The 15,504-nt window shown below is 37.1% G+C and overlaps 1 protein-coding gene across 2 annotated transcripts; it reads right to left on the bottom strand.

The window, feature by feature from the left end:
* Positions 1-1,063: 1,063 nt before the first annotated feature.
* Positions 1,064-15,246, bottom strand: LOC107660767 (unconventional myosin-Ih-like). 2 transcript variants are annotated; one of them, XM_016450183.1, is made up of 32 exons: positions 15,218-15,246; positions 13,936-14,097; positions 13,397-13,512; positions 12,725-12,923; positions 12,512-12,592; positions 12,256-12,435; positions 12,046-12,144; positions 11,797-11,910; positions 11,581-11,652; positions 11,101-11,220; positions 10,925-10,992; positions 9,822-9,927; positions 9,589-9,669; positions 9,414-9,505; positions 8,850-8,944; positions 8,715-8,761; positions 8,528-8,608; positions 8,155-8,260; positions 7,940-8,057; positions 7,633-7,746; positions 7,449-7,525; positions 7,261-7,329; positions 7,092-7,176; positions 6,433-6,595; positions 6,229-6,312; positions 6,036-6,129; positions 5,857-5,912; positions 5,325-5,460; positions 4,900-4,970; positions 2,764-2,861; positions 2,546-2,645; positions 1,064-1,461 (listed from the first exon to the last, which is right to left on the bottom strand). In XM_016450183.1, the coding sequence occupies exons 2-32, from the start codon at positions 14,059-14,061 to the stop codon at positions 1,432-1,434; spliced, it is 3,078 nt and encodes a 1,025-aa protein (XP_016305669.1). In that variant the 5' UTR covers positions 14,062-14,097; positions 15,218-15,246; the 3' UTR covers positions 1,064-1,431. The 2 variants fall into 2 exon arrangements, with proteins under 2 accessions (XP_016305669.1, XP_016305670.1); XM_016450184.1 differs by having other exon boundaries at positions 6,235-6,312.
* Positions 15,247-15,504: the final 258 nt, after the last annotated feature.

The following is a 15,504-nucleotide window of genomic DNA, read 5'->3' as shown; positions in this document are numbered from 1 at the left end:
CTGACGTTTGTCCAAAAAAGTTTAATAGTTTAATGATTAAATCGGTCGCGCATCAAAATCCAACTCCCTTATTAAAAGCATCGTCCATTCATTCACCACGAGGTGGCAACAAAGTTACCGTTTAATTAAATACAAACTAAGTTCAAGAAAATTGTAAATATGTACGAATCATCATATATTCGTTTATTTTATTTTTTAAGCTTTTATAAGAATTATCAGGAAATCATGTTATATGTCCACAAAATACTACTCAATCATGAATCACTTTATTTCCTTCTGATTAGCCTACCACTGCTGTCATGATACAATGGCTGAACTGAATGTGCGGGAGAAAAATACAGATACATCACAAAAAAAAAAAAGTAGACTACATAATCATTATCTTGGTTACATTAAGTTAAACATTATACAGATGCTAATATTTGCTGTATTTTAACACCACAATAGCTACACACATTTGAATGGACTAGACTAGATGTATATTATATAGGGCAACAATGGAACGTCGAAGGGATTATGATGATTATTAGAGCTATATATAGATTTATACAGTGTCTTATATCAAATGGTTTTTATGTTTGAATGTATATACACATGTTGCGTATATCTACATGCATACACTGTTTTGCTCATGTGCTCTGGGCATATATATAGCCATCTTCAGTATGTTTGTCTGCGCTAAGCAAAAGATGCAGTATGTTTTCAGGATTTGGCAGTAACTAGGCCTATGTGAGACCGAACAAAATGCACCAACAAAATTTACATAACTGAGTAACTGATGAACACGCAAGTTTTTGCTGAACAGTTACCGTTTAAGATTTACGAGGATTAACAAGTACTTCTGTATTTAAAAAATGTGTTTTGAAGCAACCTATTTTCTACATTCTGTCAATCAGAAATTTGCACAATTAGCAAGATTAAAGACAAATCATTTTCATGACATGTTGGATATTTATAACAAAACATGGCTTATAAAATACACCTCAAAGACAATGTACAGTATACAACTAAAATACAGAATTTAAATGTAATATTATACAATGTTATAAAATATTATACTACTAATATTATATAATATTATACTACTTGAATACTCCAGTTGGACTTGTTTTCCTTTCCTCTTGGTAATTAAATTGCAGTGATATTTCATGATTTGTCCCTTGAATTCACACTTCATATCCTATAGCAGTATTTCCCAACCCTGATTATGGAGTTCCCCAAAAGTACACATTTTGCCACCCTAATCTTGAACACTTATTTCAGCTCTTAGAGTCTCTACCAATGAGCTGATGAGTTGAATTAGGAGAGTTTGATTAGGGAGGCCATTGGAAAACACTGTTCTGTTCTTTTAGGGAACGTTATGGTATTTAATAAAACTTGACTGAAATGCATTAATTGGGCCATTGTAGAGAAGGTTTGTGAGGTAAAACTTCATAATCGAGATTTTGTCCGTGCAGATTCCTGCAAAATAAAAATATAAATGGCTTCAAACTTATTAATGTAAATAGTTGAAAGTTCAATATCAATATAATTTTGATAGTAATACATATAACAGTGCTATATAATTAATTACATATTGCAGGGGTTATATTGGGATTTGTTATGTTGGGGGCTCCGTGGTTAAAAGCTTTCTAGGGGTGCATATGTGTATGCAAAGCCTACAAAATCCTAACAAGGGACAACCTGTAAAATATAAGAAGTTAAGAGAGCCTTCTGCTATGAACACTAAAATGCTGGTCAAAATCATTCTAGATACTGGCAGTGTGCAAAGATATATCTGATGACAATAAAATCAATGCTTTAAGTTTTCAGGTATGTCTAACGGTAATATTCAGGTACAGAAATACCACAGAATTTGAATTAAGTAATTAAATGTAAAATAACACTGGATAGTCTTCACTGCATAAATAAATACAGATGAAACCTTACAGTTAAAGTTACAAAAGTCAGTCAAGAGCAGTGAGTGAATTTCTGTCATTTGTTGTTTGATTAACATTAATGACACAGACAGCAATCAGTTTAATAGACTGCTGTCTCTTTAAGAACGACTGCTCGGATCTAATATACATTACACATGCGTTTTCTTTCTCAGTTGTTTACGTTCACTGAAGATTTAATGGACTGTGTTTACGTGAACACTCACCAAGACAGGCATTTTGACAATTTTGTATGCATCAGAACATTTACACAATAAGCCGCAAAAAAGAACTCAATTCTGTACTTGCTCTGTCTGAGAATATACCGTCCGAATATACCAGTATACCGTCTCTCAGAAAGTGTGCGAGTAATGAACTGAGTACTCTTTTGCTGCTTATTGCGCTTGAATGGGTTAAAAACCGTGAATGTTTAAACTTAAAAACACTAAAGACTTAAAAACATGTGCAGATACATTTTGTCAAGCAGAATATTTGCCATATTTGCTCAGCCCCGGCCCAATTTAACCCCTGCATATTACTAATGGTCATATACAGAGGTTACACTTTAAATATAGTTTCTTTTTCCAGTGTATTCATTTAGTTGTATGCATTGCATTATGTGGACCCACCACCATCAAGTGTCCATTCTTGGCTCTGTAGACCATGGCTTCACTGCTGCTCTTAAAATCAACAAAGCCCTCTTTGCCAGGCTGGATGTCAAACCTCACACTACAAAATCACAACAATTCAGTGTATGTATAATGCATTCTTGTTAAATAAAATAAACAATCTATCTATGTGAGCAGGACTGAGTATCCAAGGCAGTTCTGATTGAAGTATGTCTCACCTCCCTTGAACAACTTTGATGAGGCTGTGGTTTTTTGTCACCACACAGAGTTTTGTCAATGCCTCAAATAGATAGCTGCATTGCAAGACCAGGTCCCCCTAAAACAGAATATTTAACAATCATATATGTATATATATATCAGTGACAGGTTTTTCAAATAGAGTTCCACAGAAAACTTCATACATGTTGAACACAGGTATTTTTTCTTTGTTTTGATGTACGTAAACGTCTCGGTTACATCATGTAACCCTCGTTCCCTGAAGGAGGTAATGGAGACGTTATATCGACACTGAGGTAAGGGGTCTCACTTGGGAGCCACAATCACCTCTGAGCATTACGAGAAATGGCCAATGACTATTGGCGAGTGGAATTTGCATGCCAAGCTACTCCCCATACATATGTATATATAAGATGGCGGCGTGCATCCACTCATTCAGGTTTGTGCTGAGGAGCCAAGAAGCAACACGGCATTCTGTGCAATTGTGGCATAGGTTGTGGCATGAGGGACGTAACGTCTCCATTCTCTCCTTCAAGGAATGAAGGTTAAATAACGTAACCGAGATGTTCCCTTTTAGTCAGTCACTTTTGACGTTACGTCGACACTGACGTTAGGGGTCCCTGTGGAAACAGCCAACACCAGAACTGTGTTACTCAAATTGATGGTGCAGATGCACTTCAATCCGTAACTTACCCAATGCCCCATAAGCCAGATAACAAATTAACTATAAAGGGCTTACTAAGGAAGCCGAAAAAAGGTGTTCTGACATTCTCACAATATGTGAATGTGAAAAACACAAGACTCATCGCAGCACAGTCTAATTTAACTGACCTGACCCCAGTTCAGAGGAACATAACAGGGACTGACAGTGGAACTGTCTAGGGAAAGACACGGGTTTACCAAGGGAAACCGTACCGTGGAAAGAACATACAGGATTACCCAAGTTGAATCTCATGTATGGGCACCTAGTCCAGTACAAGGGGTGACTAACGGCATACAACACAAGTACTGGACCCGGAAACAGTCTGAATGCCACATGGTGCTGGAAGGAACTCGACCAGGGTTCACCAGACGGGGAATTTACTGGAAGAAGAAAAGGCGCACGTATCTTAGCCAGAGGAATGGCGGTGCAAGCGAGGCCCAGATAATAATCGTCCATCCTCGAGCACTCAGAGGATGGAGGCGAATTCACCTCCAGCCCGATGCTCTTGGTGGCCCGGAGGAGCAGGCCATCAACTCAGCTTCTGATTCCAACTGAGCCGCCGCTGTTTCCGGGGGCTGCTCAGCAGAGTCTTCAGTATCAGAAGACAAAAGCCCCTCCTCTGATGCTGCGATCAACATCTTATCTTCTTCAGGAGCCCCAAATGAGATCCTAGGTCCACCACGAGATGGACCAGCACCTTCATCCGGGAGCTCAACGGTGCTACGCTGTGAGGAGCAGAACGTCCATGGGGGCTGGCCTGACAGTGATTCTCAGATCACCCTTCTCTCTAACTAATGTGGCCATATGGTCTTTATAAGCAGAAGAACCGGACTGGGTAGTATCCAAGGGAAGCCTCATTATAAATGAGAGCCTCAGCGTAGCCATGGACATGCACTCGCAGTGCAGTCAAGACCCATCAACGAAAGTTGTCTCAGCATGCTTATGGCCCAGACGTGAGATAGCGATCGTGTCTGTCATCAGAGGTAAGGAAACTCCCGCACCCAGAAACACACAGCTGTTATATGCAAGCTGTTACAAGAAACTGCTCCTTTAGCTGAGGCACCCAAGGGAGGAACACCGCTGAGTGCGCCATTCGGGAATGCAGCAGAGAAGCTTCCTGATGTGTTGATAGCGAAGTGAAGTCTTGCTCATGAAGCGATCGGCTCCAAAGCAAAAATCTGAATGAGTGGATGTATTTTTATATACACATATGTACAGGGAGTGGCTTGGCATGCAAATTCCACTCGTGAATAGTCATTGGCCATTTCTCGTAATGCTCAGAGGTGATTAGGGCTCCCAAGTGAGACCCCTAACGTCAGTGTCGATGTAACGTCGAACGTGACTGACTGAAAGGGAACAAAAGTTCTTCCAATTTACCATGTGACGGTAATTTCATACAGAAACTCCCTGTCAAAAATATTTGTTCACCACCTACTTTTTGCTTTGTGTCATCACAGCTGACATGGAGAATCAGAAAGTTGTCACTTAAATTGCTGACAGACACCCCTGTAAAAAAAAAAAGCAAATATTGTTCATGTAAACAAGGTTCATATGGAACTGGATTCAATTTGACTAATTTAGTAATGGTGTGTTGCAAGAGGTAAAAAAAAATAATAAAAGGTAAAATATAAATCTAAGACTATGAAAAAAATACCTAGTCCAAACCAAATAGACTACTATATCATGAGGCATGTTTACACCTTTGACAAATGTTTTTTAATGAAACCGGATCATGTACTTATTTTTATATTAAAGTGCATATACTATATAAAATATATATTAACATAAAATAACTGGAAATCTAAATTGATGGCAAATTTCACACAATCATAGACTTTTAATTAATCGGGCATTGGGCACCTTTTAGTGAGCTGTAATTCACCCTCTGTTTGATTTTGGCCTCTTCCACCAGATACGCAGCGGCCTGAGTGAAGATCAGCTGTCTGAAACGTGGCCGAAAGCCATTCCTGTCATACTTAATCACTGGAACGCTGTACTGTATAAAGGGAGATATCACATCAGTTTCCCATGCATGCCAAATGATATAAACATCTGTCTGACTGAAAAATAAAGCTCAGACGGATCTACTCTACTCTTAGTTAAACGAGCCCCTAAATTCTCCTAAGCATTCTTTCAGCAGGAACAGAAATAAGACACATCTTTACATCCATTCAAGATCCAAAATTAACTATTTCCATATGTGAGTAAAATGGCAAGTAAATAAAATGATACTTGCTAGTTTGCCAGTAACATTAGAAGAGCAACATAATCTCAGTGCAAATTTTACCATCATATGTTTAATGCAGTTATGGCGTATATGGTTAATGCAAGTTAAAATATTATGCAGGCCTTTAATGTTTAAAGGAGTTAAACTGCTCTTAGTTTCATGTACCTTAATGCCCTCAGGACAAATCTGCTGCAAGACTTTGATGTTGATGTCTTTTTCACCTGAATAGACAAAGAATGAACAAAGTGCTATAATTCATAAGGTATAACCTGATCTTTGCATTTACACATTAAAAGGTTTACAGCAACAACAGCATATAAAAAAAAAAATCCATAAACTCTTACTTATCCTAGTGTCAGCGAAGGGTTGGCATATGCTCTGAGGGTAGTTCTCTTTTCTGCCTCTGAATATGTCACTGGTCAGTGCTTTAATTTGCAGCTGAAAATAAATTTGAACTGTAAATTGTAAATGGATTCCAGCCAGCAAATAAAGTGTGAAAATAAACATTACGATAAATGAGAGGTAAAATAATTTTACCTGCACCTTCTGCTGTGAACTGATCCCTCGAACATACTTCCGTACGAGGAGACGTGTGTGCAACTTACGCAAGAACACGGAGGCCTATAAAATCATTTATTACAAAATATAGTATCATTACAGTGAAAAATCATTTTAATTTCAGCTATAAAACAAAACTTCGCATGGTTTCAATGATAAAGGATCCAATAATGTATGGACTACCTCTTGCATTATGGGTGGAGGAGTTAGCCAGGTGGTTTTGTCCAATACTGATTTTGGCAGATTGTCTTTGAGTCGAGTGAGGTAGCTCTGTCTGACAAAGGCCAGATACTCAGAGTTGTCCATGCTGACGGGCTGATTCCTGTTCATGAAGCCCTTAATAAACCTGCAGGATTGGGAAAAAAATCTATTACAACTCAAATATCATACAATTTGTAGCATTTATCTGCTCCAAAAAATACAGTAAAATCAGTCATATTGTGAAAATACAAATTAATACAATTGAAAAATCATTGTTTTTAATTTAATATATTTTAAAAAATGTACTTTATTTATGTGATGTCAACTGAATTTTCAGCAGCCATAACTCCAGTCTTCAGTCACATGATCCTTCAGAAATCATTACAATATGCTGATTTGCTGCTCAAGAAACATTTTTTATTATCAATGTTGAAAGAGAAAAAAATAAGCATTTATTTGAAAGGGAAATCTTTTGTAATATTATAAATGTCACTTTTTTTTCTCTTGTCACTTTTGATCAAATTAATGCATCTTTGCTGAATAAAAGTACTTTCTGATGCCAAACATCTGAACGATACTGTACATTTATATACTGAATTTTCATTCAGTAAAAAAATCATCTGACATGATAATTGTCTCACTTCTTGATGACTTTGACAGCCCAGGCTCTCCTTTCCCTCTCTTTTCTGGCCTGAAGGCCCCTCCAACATGTCTCAATCTTGGTAGCTGTTAAAAATGAATTAAGAGTGATGTTATATGTATGGGTTTCCTAAGTATCTCTAGTATTTTTAACCAAAAGAAGATTAATACCTGCTTCCCTCTGCCTCTGGTATTGTCCTTTCACCCTATAGCCTTTGTATTTGGCCTGGATTCTTGTGGCTGTAACAAAAGCGATTTGAGACACCAACCAATCAGGTCAAAGGTGGCACTGCAAGAATCATCACGACACCTTCAGGGGAATGCCAGCCCTCTTTTGTCCGATGTTACTGGTCCCTTACCCAATTCATGCTTGCAGATCTCAAATGCATCTTCAGTGGCAAAAAGAGTCCTGGGATGGCGAATGAAGATTTTTGTCCTTGATAAATAAGAGGGAAAAAAACTTCAGGAAACACTAGGAGGAAACCGTTATTTTCTGGTCCTAGCAGAACAACACATCATAGAAATAGCCTGTAAAGTTTGTACCTTCCTATCTTGTACTCGTCTGGTTTGTAGCCAAGGTGTTTGATGAGTCGCTGCACTCCCTCTGCTGGTGTCCCCTTCCAGTGTGGCCACGTGTCAGGACAAAGAGCCTTATATCTGCAAAGCATCAAGGATTGCCACATGTTTGCAGGTGAGAAGTAGTGAGAAGAAACACCTGATAGAGAAGATAAGTTCAAAGAAACACTAACTGAATGCACTGTATAACTTTAGATAGAAAATGTCTGGCAAATGCATGAAACTGATTAAGACAATTGAAGTCATAATGAAAACACACATAATACAAACGCACCTTTTCAGGAAAACCTCGTATCTTCTTCTATAAGCAAACCCAGCACGCCTGACTCTCAGGTGCTCCATTAACCCCAGGTACTTGACTTGATGTCTCACCATGACATCATCAAAGCGGTCTGAGGTTAGGTGAGTGAGAGAGAGGTCACTGGCACAGTCTTGTAAAACATTTAGCAGACAAAACCACTAACCAGAGGTGTGAAGTGAAAGGCTCACCTGGCTGCTTGCAGTGGTTGGGTTTCAGGCACCGCACATACCATGGCTCCTTGGTCATGAGGATTTCAGTGAGGCCTGAAAGGCTGCTCTTAAACTGGGTGGCTACCTGTTACAAAAAAAAAAAACCTGGTCAAAAATGTCTTTATGATTCCTGTGTGACTTAAAGTGCTGCAATAACTTAAATACAGGAGTTGCTCATAGGTTATCAGCTATAATGATACTATACTAAAACTATAATCAAACAATCTGTAAATGTGTTATCTTATAGCCAGAAAATTAACATTGAAAATACATTATATATATAGAGAGAGAGAGAGATCAGGCTGTTATGATTGTTTGTTTTAACTGTCTATTGAAACATCTTTCACTGTACCGTCTCAGGTCTTTTCTTGCCATCAGGTTCAATAGCATGGAAGCAATGCTGTATAATACTGTTCTTCGACTGTCGCATGACCTTAAACAATAACAAACAACTTTTGCATTTATGTCTATTTTATAGTCATTGTTTTTTGAGAGATGACAGGCCAAGAGAGAATGCATGCTGTGGTGAAACCTCTTACCTCTTTAATGTTTCTGTACAGAAGATCATTATTTTTGTCAAGAAATCCTGACATGAGGAAATCATACAGGTCAAGATAAGGAAATGTTTAAAAAAAACATATTCGTCTTTAAACTGTTAGCATTAAATAACTTACCAGCAGCTGAGTAAGTAACCTCTCCGGCATAGTGTAGAAGACGAAAATCCCCTCGTTCAAGGGTTTTGCGTGTTTTCTGGTCAGCCAATTTGTGCCTGAAATTTAGAGAAAGTGAATTTGATAAATAAATAAATATAATCTCTCGCAGCAGTACAAGTTCTTGTTTACCACGGCACTTCAATTCTAGTTTGCATCTTACTTTACTACTAAGATTGTAATAACAGTATAATTGGAAGCAATCTGCATTCAGTTTCTACAAAATTATCTATTATTATTTTTAGGGATTTCTTTTAATACAGGGGTGTGCATTCTTGCTCCTGAAGGGCTGCCTTCCTGCAGAGTTTGGCTCCAACACACCGGCTTGGAAGTTTCTAGTGATCCCGTGGACCTTGATTAGCTGGTTCAATTAGTACTGAAGCTAAACTCTGCTGGAAAGTGGTCCTCCAGGAAAAGGATTGGACACCCCTGTTTTAAAGCCAACAGACAAAATAAATAAAATCATCTTGTGCTATGATAGCATTGAAATACTGGTATTAAGTCAGTTCAAAGTGAAAAGCTACCCACGTGACAAAATGAGGGTGACCGCACATCTTCTCCTCTAGCTTCTCCAGGAATGTAAAATCTGTGGCTTCACCAGGACGCAAACATTCTTCATCCTTTAATTGCAGGATACATGACATAAAGACTGTGACTTAATCATGTCTTAATGTGTATGTCAGCTTGAATCAGTTCCACTCACCAGTATTGATATGATGCCTCTATGTTTCTCCTCCACTAGGTCACAGATGATCTTGTTGTTGAAGTATGGCACTGGCTCCCACTGAAAATGTCATCATGGAAAAAATTGTATCAATGGAAATATGCTAAAACACAAGGCCAGGCAGATCTGTGTCCCAAAGCATTTACATAACATTACTATCTGAAGGTGAGGGCATCTTGTTGATAAATGTTATATGTATTGAAAATATTCACCTCAATTCCCTCCATCTCGTACTCCTCCTGCTCTGATTTGAGGGTGAGCTGGATGAAAAGCTGCTGAAGCTTTTCATTGCAGAAGTTTATGCAGAACTGTTCAAAACTGAGGAGCAAAGCACCAGTAATCATACACATATCAATCCATCAATATGTACAGTTGTGGTCAAAATTTTACATACACTTTGCAGTATCTGCAAAATGTTAATTATTTTACCAAAATAGGAGGGATCATACAAAATGCATGTTATGTATTATTTAGTACTGACCTGAATAAGATATTTCACACAGATGTTTACATATAGTCCACAAGAGAAAATAATAGTTGAATTTATAAAAATGACCCCGTTCAAAGATTTACATCCACATGATTCTTAATACTGTGTTGTTACCTGGATGATCCACAGCTGTTTTTTGTTTTGTTTTGTTTTTTTGGGGTTAGATGTTCATGAGTCCCCTGTTTGTCCTGAACAGTTAAACTACCTGCTGTTCTTCAGAAAAAAACCTTCAGGTCCCTCAAAGTCTTTTAAAATGTAACATTTTGGCCTGTATATCTATCTAGTACTGCACAAATATAAGACAATTTACATGCAACAGAAATAATGTAATGACTCTCTTCTATTTTCATATATTTTAAAAAGTAATTTATTCCATTTTTTTATTCCAATTGTCAGCACTCCTGTCTTCAGTGTCACATGATCCTTCAGACATCAAGAAAGCTCAAGAAAGGTTTCCTTTTATTATCAATGTTGAAAACAGTTGTGCTGCTTAATATTTTTGTGGAAACTGCCATACATTTTTTTGGTGAATAGAAAGAAATAGAAAAAACAGCATTTGTTTCAAACAGAAATTTTTTTGGAACGTCATGTCTTTACTGTCACTTACAATCAAATTTATGCATCCTTACTGACCCCTTTTAAACAATAGATGACCCATTTATTTATTAGATGTGTCTAGAGGGCTTGTTCTGACACTATATTGATAAAAAAAGGTTACTAATTGGTTTTGTTAACTCAACCCCTTTTAAGAGTTTTCTTGAAAAAAAAAAATATTACAATAAATGTGTTCAGTGAGTGAATATGACTTCAATGCTTCAGGGTCACCTGTTCACGTCAAACACTTCAAATCCATAGATGTCGAGCAGTCCAATCACCGTCTTTCTGGTTGAATCCTGCATTGATAAATTGACTGATAACCTAATAATCCATCAACTAATTCATGTATTTTTATAAACCAACATAAAAAGCAGATTTTGTAAATTCCATGTAACCATGCATACCTTATTTGCCAACGATTCATTAATCTTATTAACAAGCCATGAGAATGTGCGGCCATAGATGGCTTTGGCTAGTGCGTCCCTGGCATACTTCGCATGTTCAGCGGTGAAAGGGCTTAGAACCTGAAAATGATCAATACTACATAAGCATGGATTTCTGAAGCACAGGAAATGTAAAAACAAAAAACAAAAAAAAGTATTCCATCTCTAAAACAACTCTTTAGTCATTTTAAATTTAAAGCATATATTTATTTACCATTTAATACTAATTGTCCAAAACAACTTTCTATAGCAATATGAAGGTAAAACATGCTTTTTATGCAACAATTTATGTTTCATACAATAATTTTATGTATCTATTCAAGTGTATTTTAACAGAAGCAATGTAAACACACTAGTATTTGGGTCACATTAAATGTTGTATTTACTTGGAATAGGTAAAAAATCGAAAGTAAAAAGCCACTGTCGATAAACCCGCCTCACCTCTTCTGCTTTGGCTTCAATCTTCCTGTGAGTTAAACCCTCCCGTAACATGTTAGAGGGGATGCCCAATAGCTAACAAGAGCAAGAATTAAGAAAGGAGAGAAGAAATGGGTTGCAACAAAAAAAATAATTAAATAAGGTCAATATTGGCATTACAGTGTAAACTTCTAATGCATAATTATTCGAAAACTTGATAGACGTGTCAGTGGAAAGTACCTTTGACAGCCAGTGTACTTCCGCACTGTTGTTTAATGTGGCATAACCCAGGGCACTGGCCCCAAACTGAACATTGCCAAGATGAAGGACGCTGGCAAGGATGGCAAACAGATGCTAAAAGAAGACCAAACGTATTAAACAATGACTTTTCTTTCTAAAAAGCAGACTTCTACACTGACCCAGTGACACCAGTGGAAAAAAAACTCCAATCAACATGCTCTAACTCCAATCAATCTGAGAGCATCTTACCTCTATATCCTTTTCACTAAACTCAATGATGGTGAGAGCTTTCTGTACGGTTTTCCAGTCACTCTTGTCATTAATGGAGCTCACTTTGGCACATTCTCCCTGTCCAGAAAATAGATTTTGAACAATACAATGAATATGCTTTATGGCTCTGATATGTCTATACATTTATTTTAATTTCAGAAAATATAAAGTAATATCTGTGTTTCTCACCTGAATAAGAAAGCGGTAATTCTGACAGTTTCGCTCCAAACCAAGCCAGCGAAGAAGCTCATCCTCCCCTCCCTCAACTAACTGATAAAAGATGTGGAAGTTCCTTTCTCCGTGATTTTGGTGGACCACCCTCGACTTCTCCAGTAAGTAGCTTAAGACGTGGCCACCAACTGCTGCTCCCTGAAAGAAAAAGCATTTATTTACATTTGTAATGAATGCTTCCTGCTCTTCTACTTCTGTTCAAATCTGACTTTACCTGATGGTCAAACTGTATGTCCATGTACTTTCCAAATCGACTCGAGTTGTCATTTTTCAGGGTTTTGGCATTTCCAAAAGCCTGTAGATTTAAAACGTTTAGTGCCATCAACATTATTTTACTTGATACTGTGCTACACTTTGAGAATGTGCATTCAGAATGTATACCCATGTATTCAATGGCTCATTTCAGACAAAAGGTTTGAATTCTGACCTCCAGCACCGGATTGGAAAGAAGGAGCCGATCTCTCACATTGTCCAGGAGTCTAGTGCTGGGACAGCACACTGCATAGAACTGCAGGACTTTCTTAGAGGCCTCCGTCTTGCCAGCACCACTTTCACCAGAAATGAGGATGAAGTGGTTGTTGGTTTCACTAATCATTGTCCGGTAAACATTGTCAGCAAGTGCAAAGCTGAGAGGTCAGAAAAATAATGCTTAAACTACATGTAAAATAAACTATTTATCCACATCTATGTTCTTATCCATATCTGTATAAATAAGAAAAAAATGATGTAAATGCCAAGAATAAAAAGTAAATGTTTATGTATACAGTGCCATTCAAATGTCTGGGGTCAGTAAGATTTTTTTAATGTTTTGGAAAGAAGTCTCTTATGCTCACAAAGGCTGAATTTATTTGAAAAATACAGAAAAAAACAGTAATTTCATGAAATATTATTACAATTAAAAATAACTCTTCTATTTTAGAAAACAGCATTTATTTGAAATTGAATTCTTTTGTGACATTTTAAATGTCTTTATTGTAAGTTTTGATCAATTTAATGCATCTTTGCTGAATAAAAGTCATTTCTTTTTTTTTTCTTTTTTTTAAACCTTACTGACCCCAGACTTTTGTATATTTCCTGTGTATATATTATGCAAACTTACATATGAGGAGGCAGCTCAAAAAAGTTGACTCCCATGTAAATGTCCATTTGTTTCTTGGTATAGATACCCAACTCTTTATATGGATTAACTGACACCAGGAGGGTCCCAATGTAGGTCTAATAAAAATAAGAAAGATAAGGACTTTTCAGAAAAAGTTAAAAGCCAGTATTTTCCCTCAACAGAGTATTGAGTTAAAATATGAACCATCACGGGTTAAAGATAGATCATAAGGAAATAAAACTGTCTCAGCAGGAGGTTTAGCCTTGTAAGGTGCCCTTGATAACCTTTAACAGAAAACTTCTCTGTGCTGAATCATCAGCAAAGTGAGTTTCCAGTCACTGCGACAAGCTAAATTAAATGTACAGAGAACATTTTCACTTAGTAGTCTACCTGTCTGCATTGACCTGAGCTCAGCATGAGAGTCTACATTATTCTCTCCCCCATCCCAATAATGAAAGTAACAGTGATACTGGATATTGCACTGCCAGCCTTTTTTACAGTCTATTCTAAGAGGTCATATGAGTGGGTGTGGGACTCACATATATGAGGTTCTCATTAAACCGTTTTCTGAGGTTGTCCATAAATGCTGTCTCACTGGTGTAGGCATCCAGAAGAACAAAATCCTGAATGCCCACCCGGTCCCGAGCTGTCAAAGACCCCTCCATCTCCTGCAGGATCCGCTGGCAGCGCTCCTCTAAACTCTGTTAATCACAGACATGAAAAATAACGGGAGTTCATCATTTTTTCCAGAAACAGCATTAGAAGTTGCTTGAAACGAGTTCTTTGTATTTGAAAAATGTACACCCATTTATTTTACTTATTTGATTATTTATATTCTTCAAGATAATTACTACATAAACTCTTGTAACTGTATATGTTTAACAGTAATCGCTCACAAATGACCAACATCACCATCTTTCTTTCACTCTGCCTTTATTACATCACCCTACATCCAGTAATATGTCATTTCAGATGTGGCCTTGAACAAATCCTGTCAACAATATGCCATGAACCGTCTGAGTGCAGCCTTACTTATCTAATCTAAAATGTTTTTCTGTCTGCAGAGTCTATCGAAAGGGACGTTCATCAATCAACACTGAGAATGGCAGGGTCCACCCCGGTTTTGACAAACAGGAAAGATATTGTTTTTGTGTGCTGATAAAATCATATGTCCTATCAAATATAAAAGGCCCTATGTCCTCTGAAGTTATGTTTTGAAAGAAGTAAATGGCCCTAAATATCACTGTAAAAATTTTGCAATTTTTACAGTAAAAAATAATTGTGGTTAACTTACCATACCTTACCACATTTGGCGAAAGATTTACAGTAAAATATTTTAAAATGTATGGTTTTGGAAGTAAAAACTATTACCATACTATTACCATATAAATGACTGTGAAAATGTTATGGGATTTATTTTTTTTACATTATACAAATATTGCAAATATTAACAAGGTATTCAAAGACTAAATAATTTGGTTTAAATTTTTTTAACCAAAGAAAAATACGTTTTGTTAAAGAAAAATACACATTTTAGTTGCAGAAACACTGTGATTCTCAGTTTGACATACTATTCCTGAGTCATTCTACTCCTAAACTGTTACATAAAAAACTAAGACACAGTTACAAAGTTTATCTGCCAAGAGACACATCATCGTGAGCTGTATTTCACCATTAGTCCAGCTGGATCAACTTTATTCACTACAAGAGTAAATTTGCATCAACATCTGCATAATATTTTACACTGAAATATTTTGAAAGTTTATCTAAAGAATTCATATGAAAAAGATAGTTAACCCAAAGTAAAGTGGGAGCCCTTACCTTCAGTGCAGTGATTGTTTCTGTGTTCTGATGTGGGAACTGTGTGTGATCTTATCCAGTTTTGTAAAAGAGCATCTGTGATTATTTCAAGTACAGCAGGAAACAATGTCATATCACACTCACCACATCCACCATGGGAAGTCATTAATAAAAAGTTAGCTAAGGAAGCGGGGGTCTGGTGTGTGTGTGTGTGTGTGTGTGTGTGTGTGTGTGTGTCTGAAACAGAAATCGTTATGGATTTATTGCCCTGCATCCTGAAAAGCTCAGCTCAGCATAGGTTTGTCCTA

This window comes from Sinocyclocheilus anshuiensis, unplaced genomic scaffold (assembly GCF_001515605.1).
Source record: "Sinocyclocheilus anshuiensis isolate Anshui unplaced genomic scaffold, SAMN03320099.WGS_v1.1 scaffold2607, whole genome shotgun sequence".
NCBI classification, from domain to species: domain Eukaryota; kingdom Metazoa; phylum Chordata; class Actinopteri; order Cypriniformes; family Cyprinidae; genus Sinocyclocheilus; species Sinocyclocheilus anshuiensis.
The sequence above is the reverse complement of the archived record's forward strand: the minus strand, read 5'-3'. Positions and strand labels throughout refer to the sequence as shown.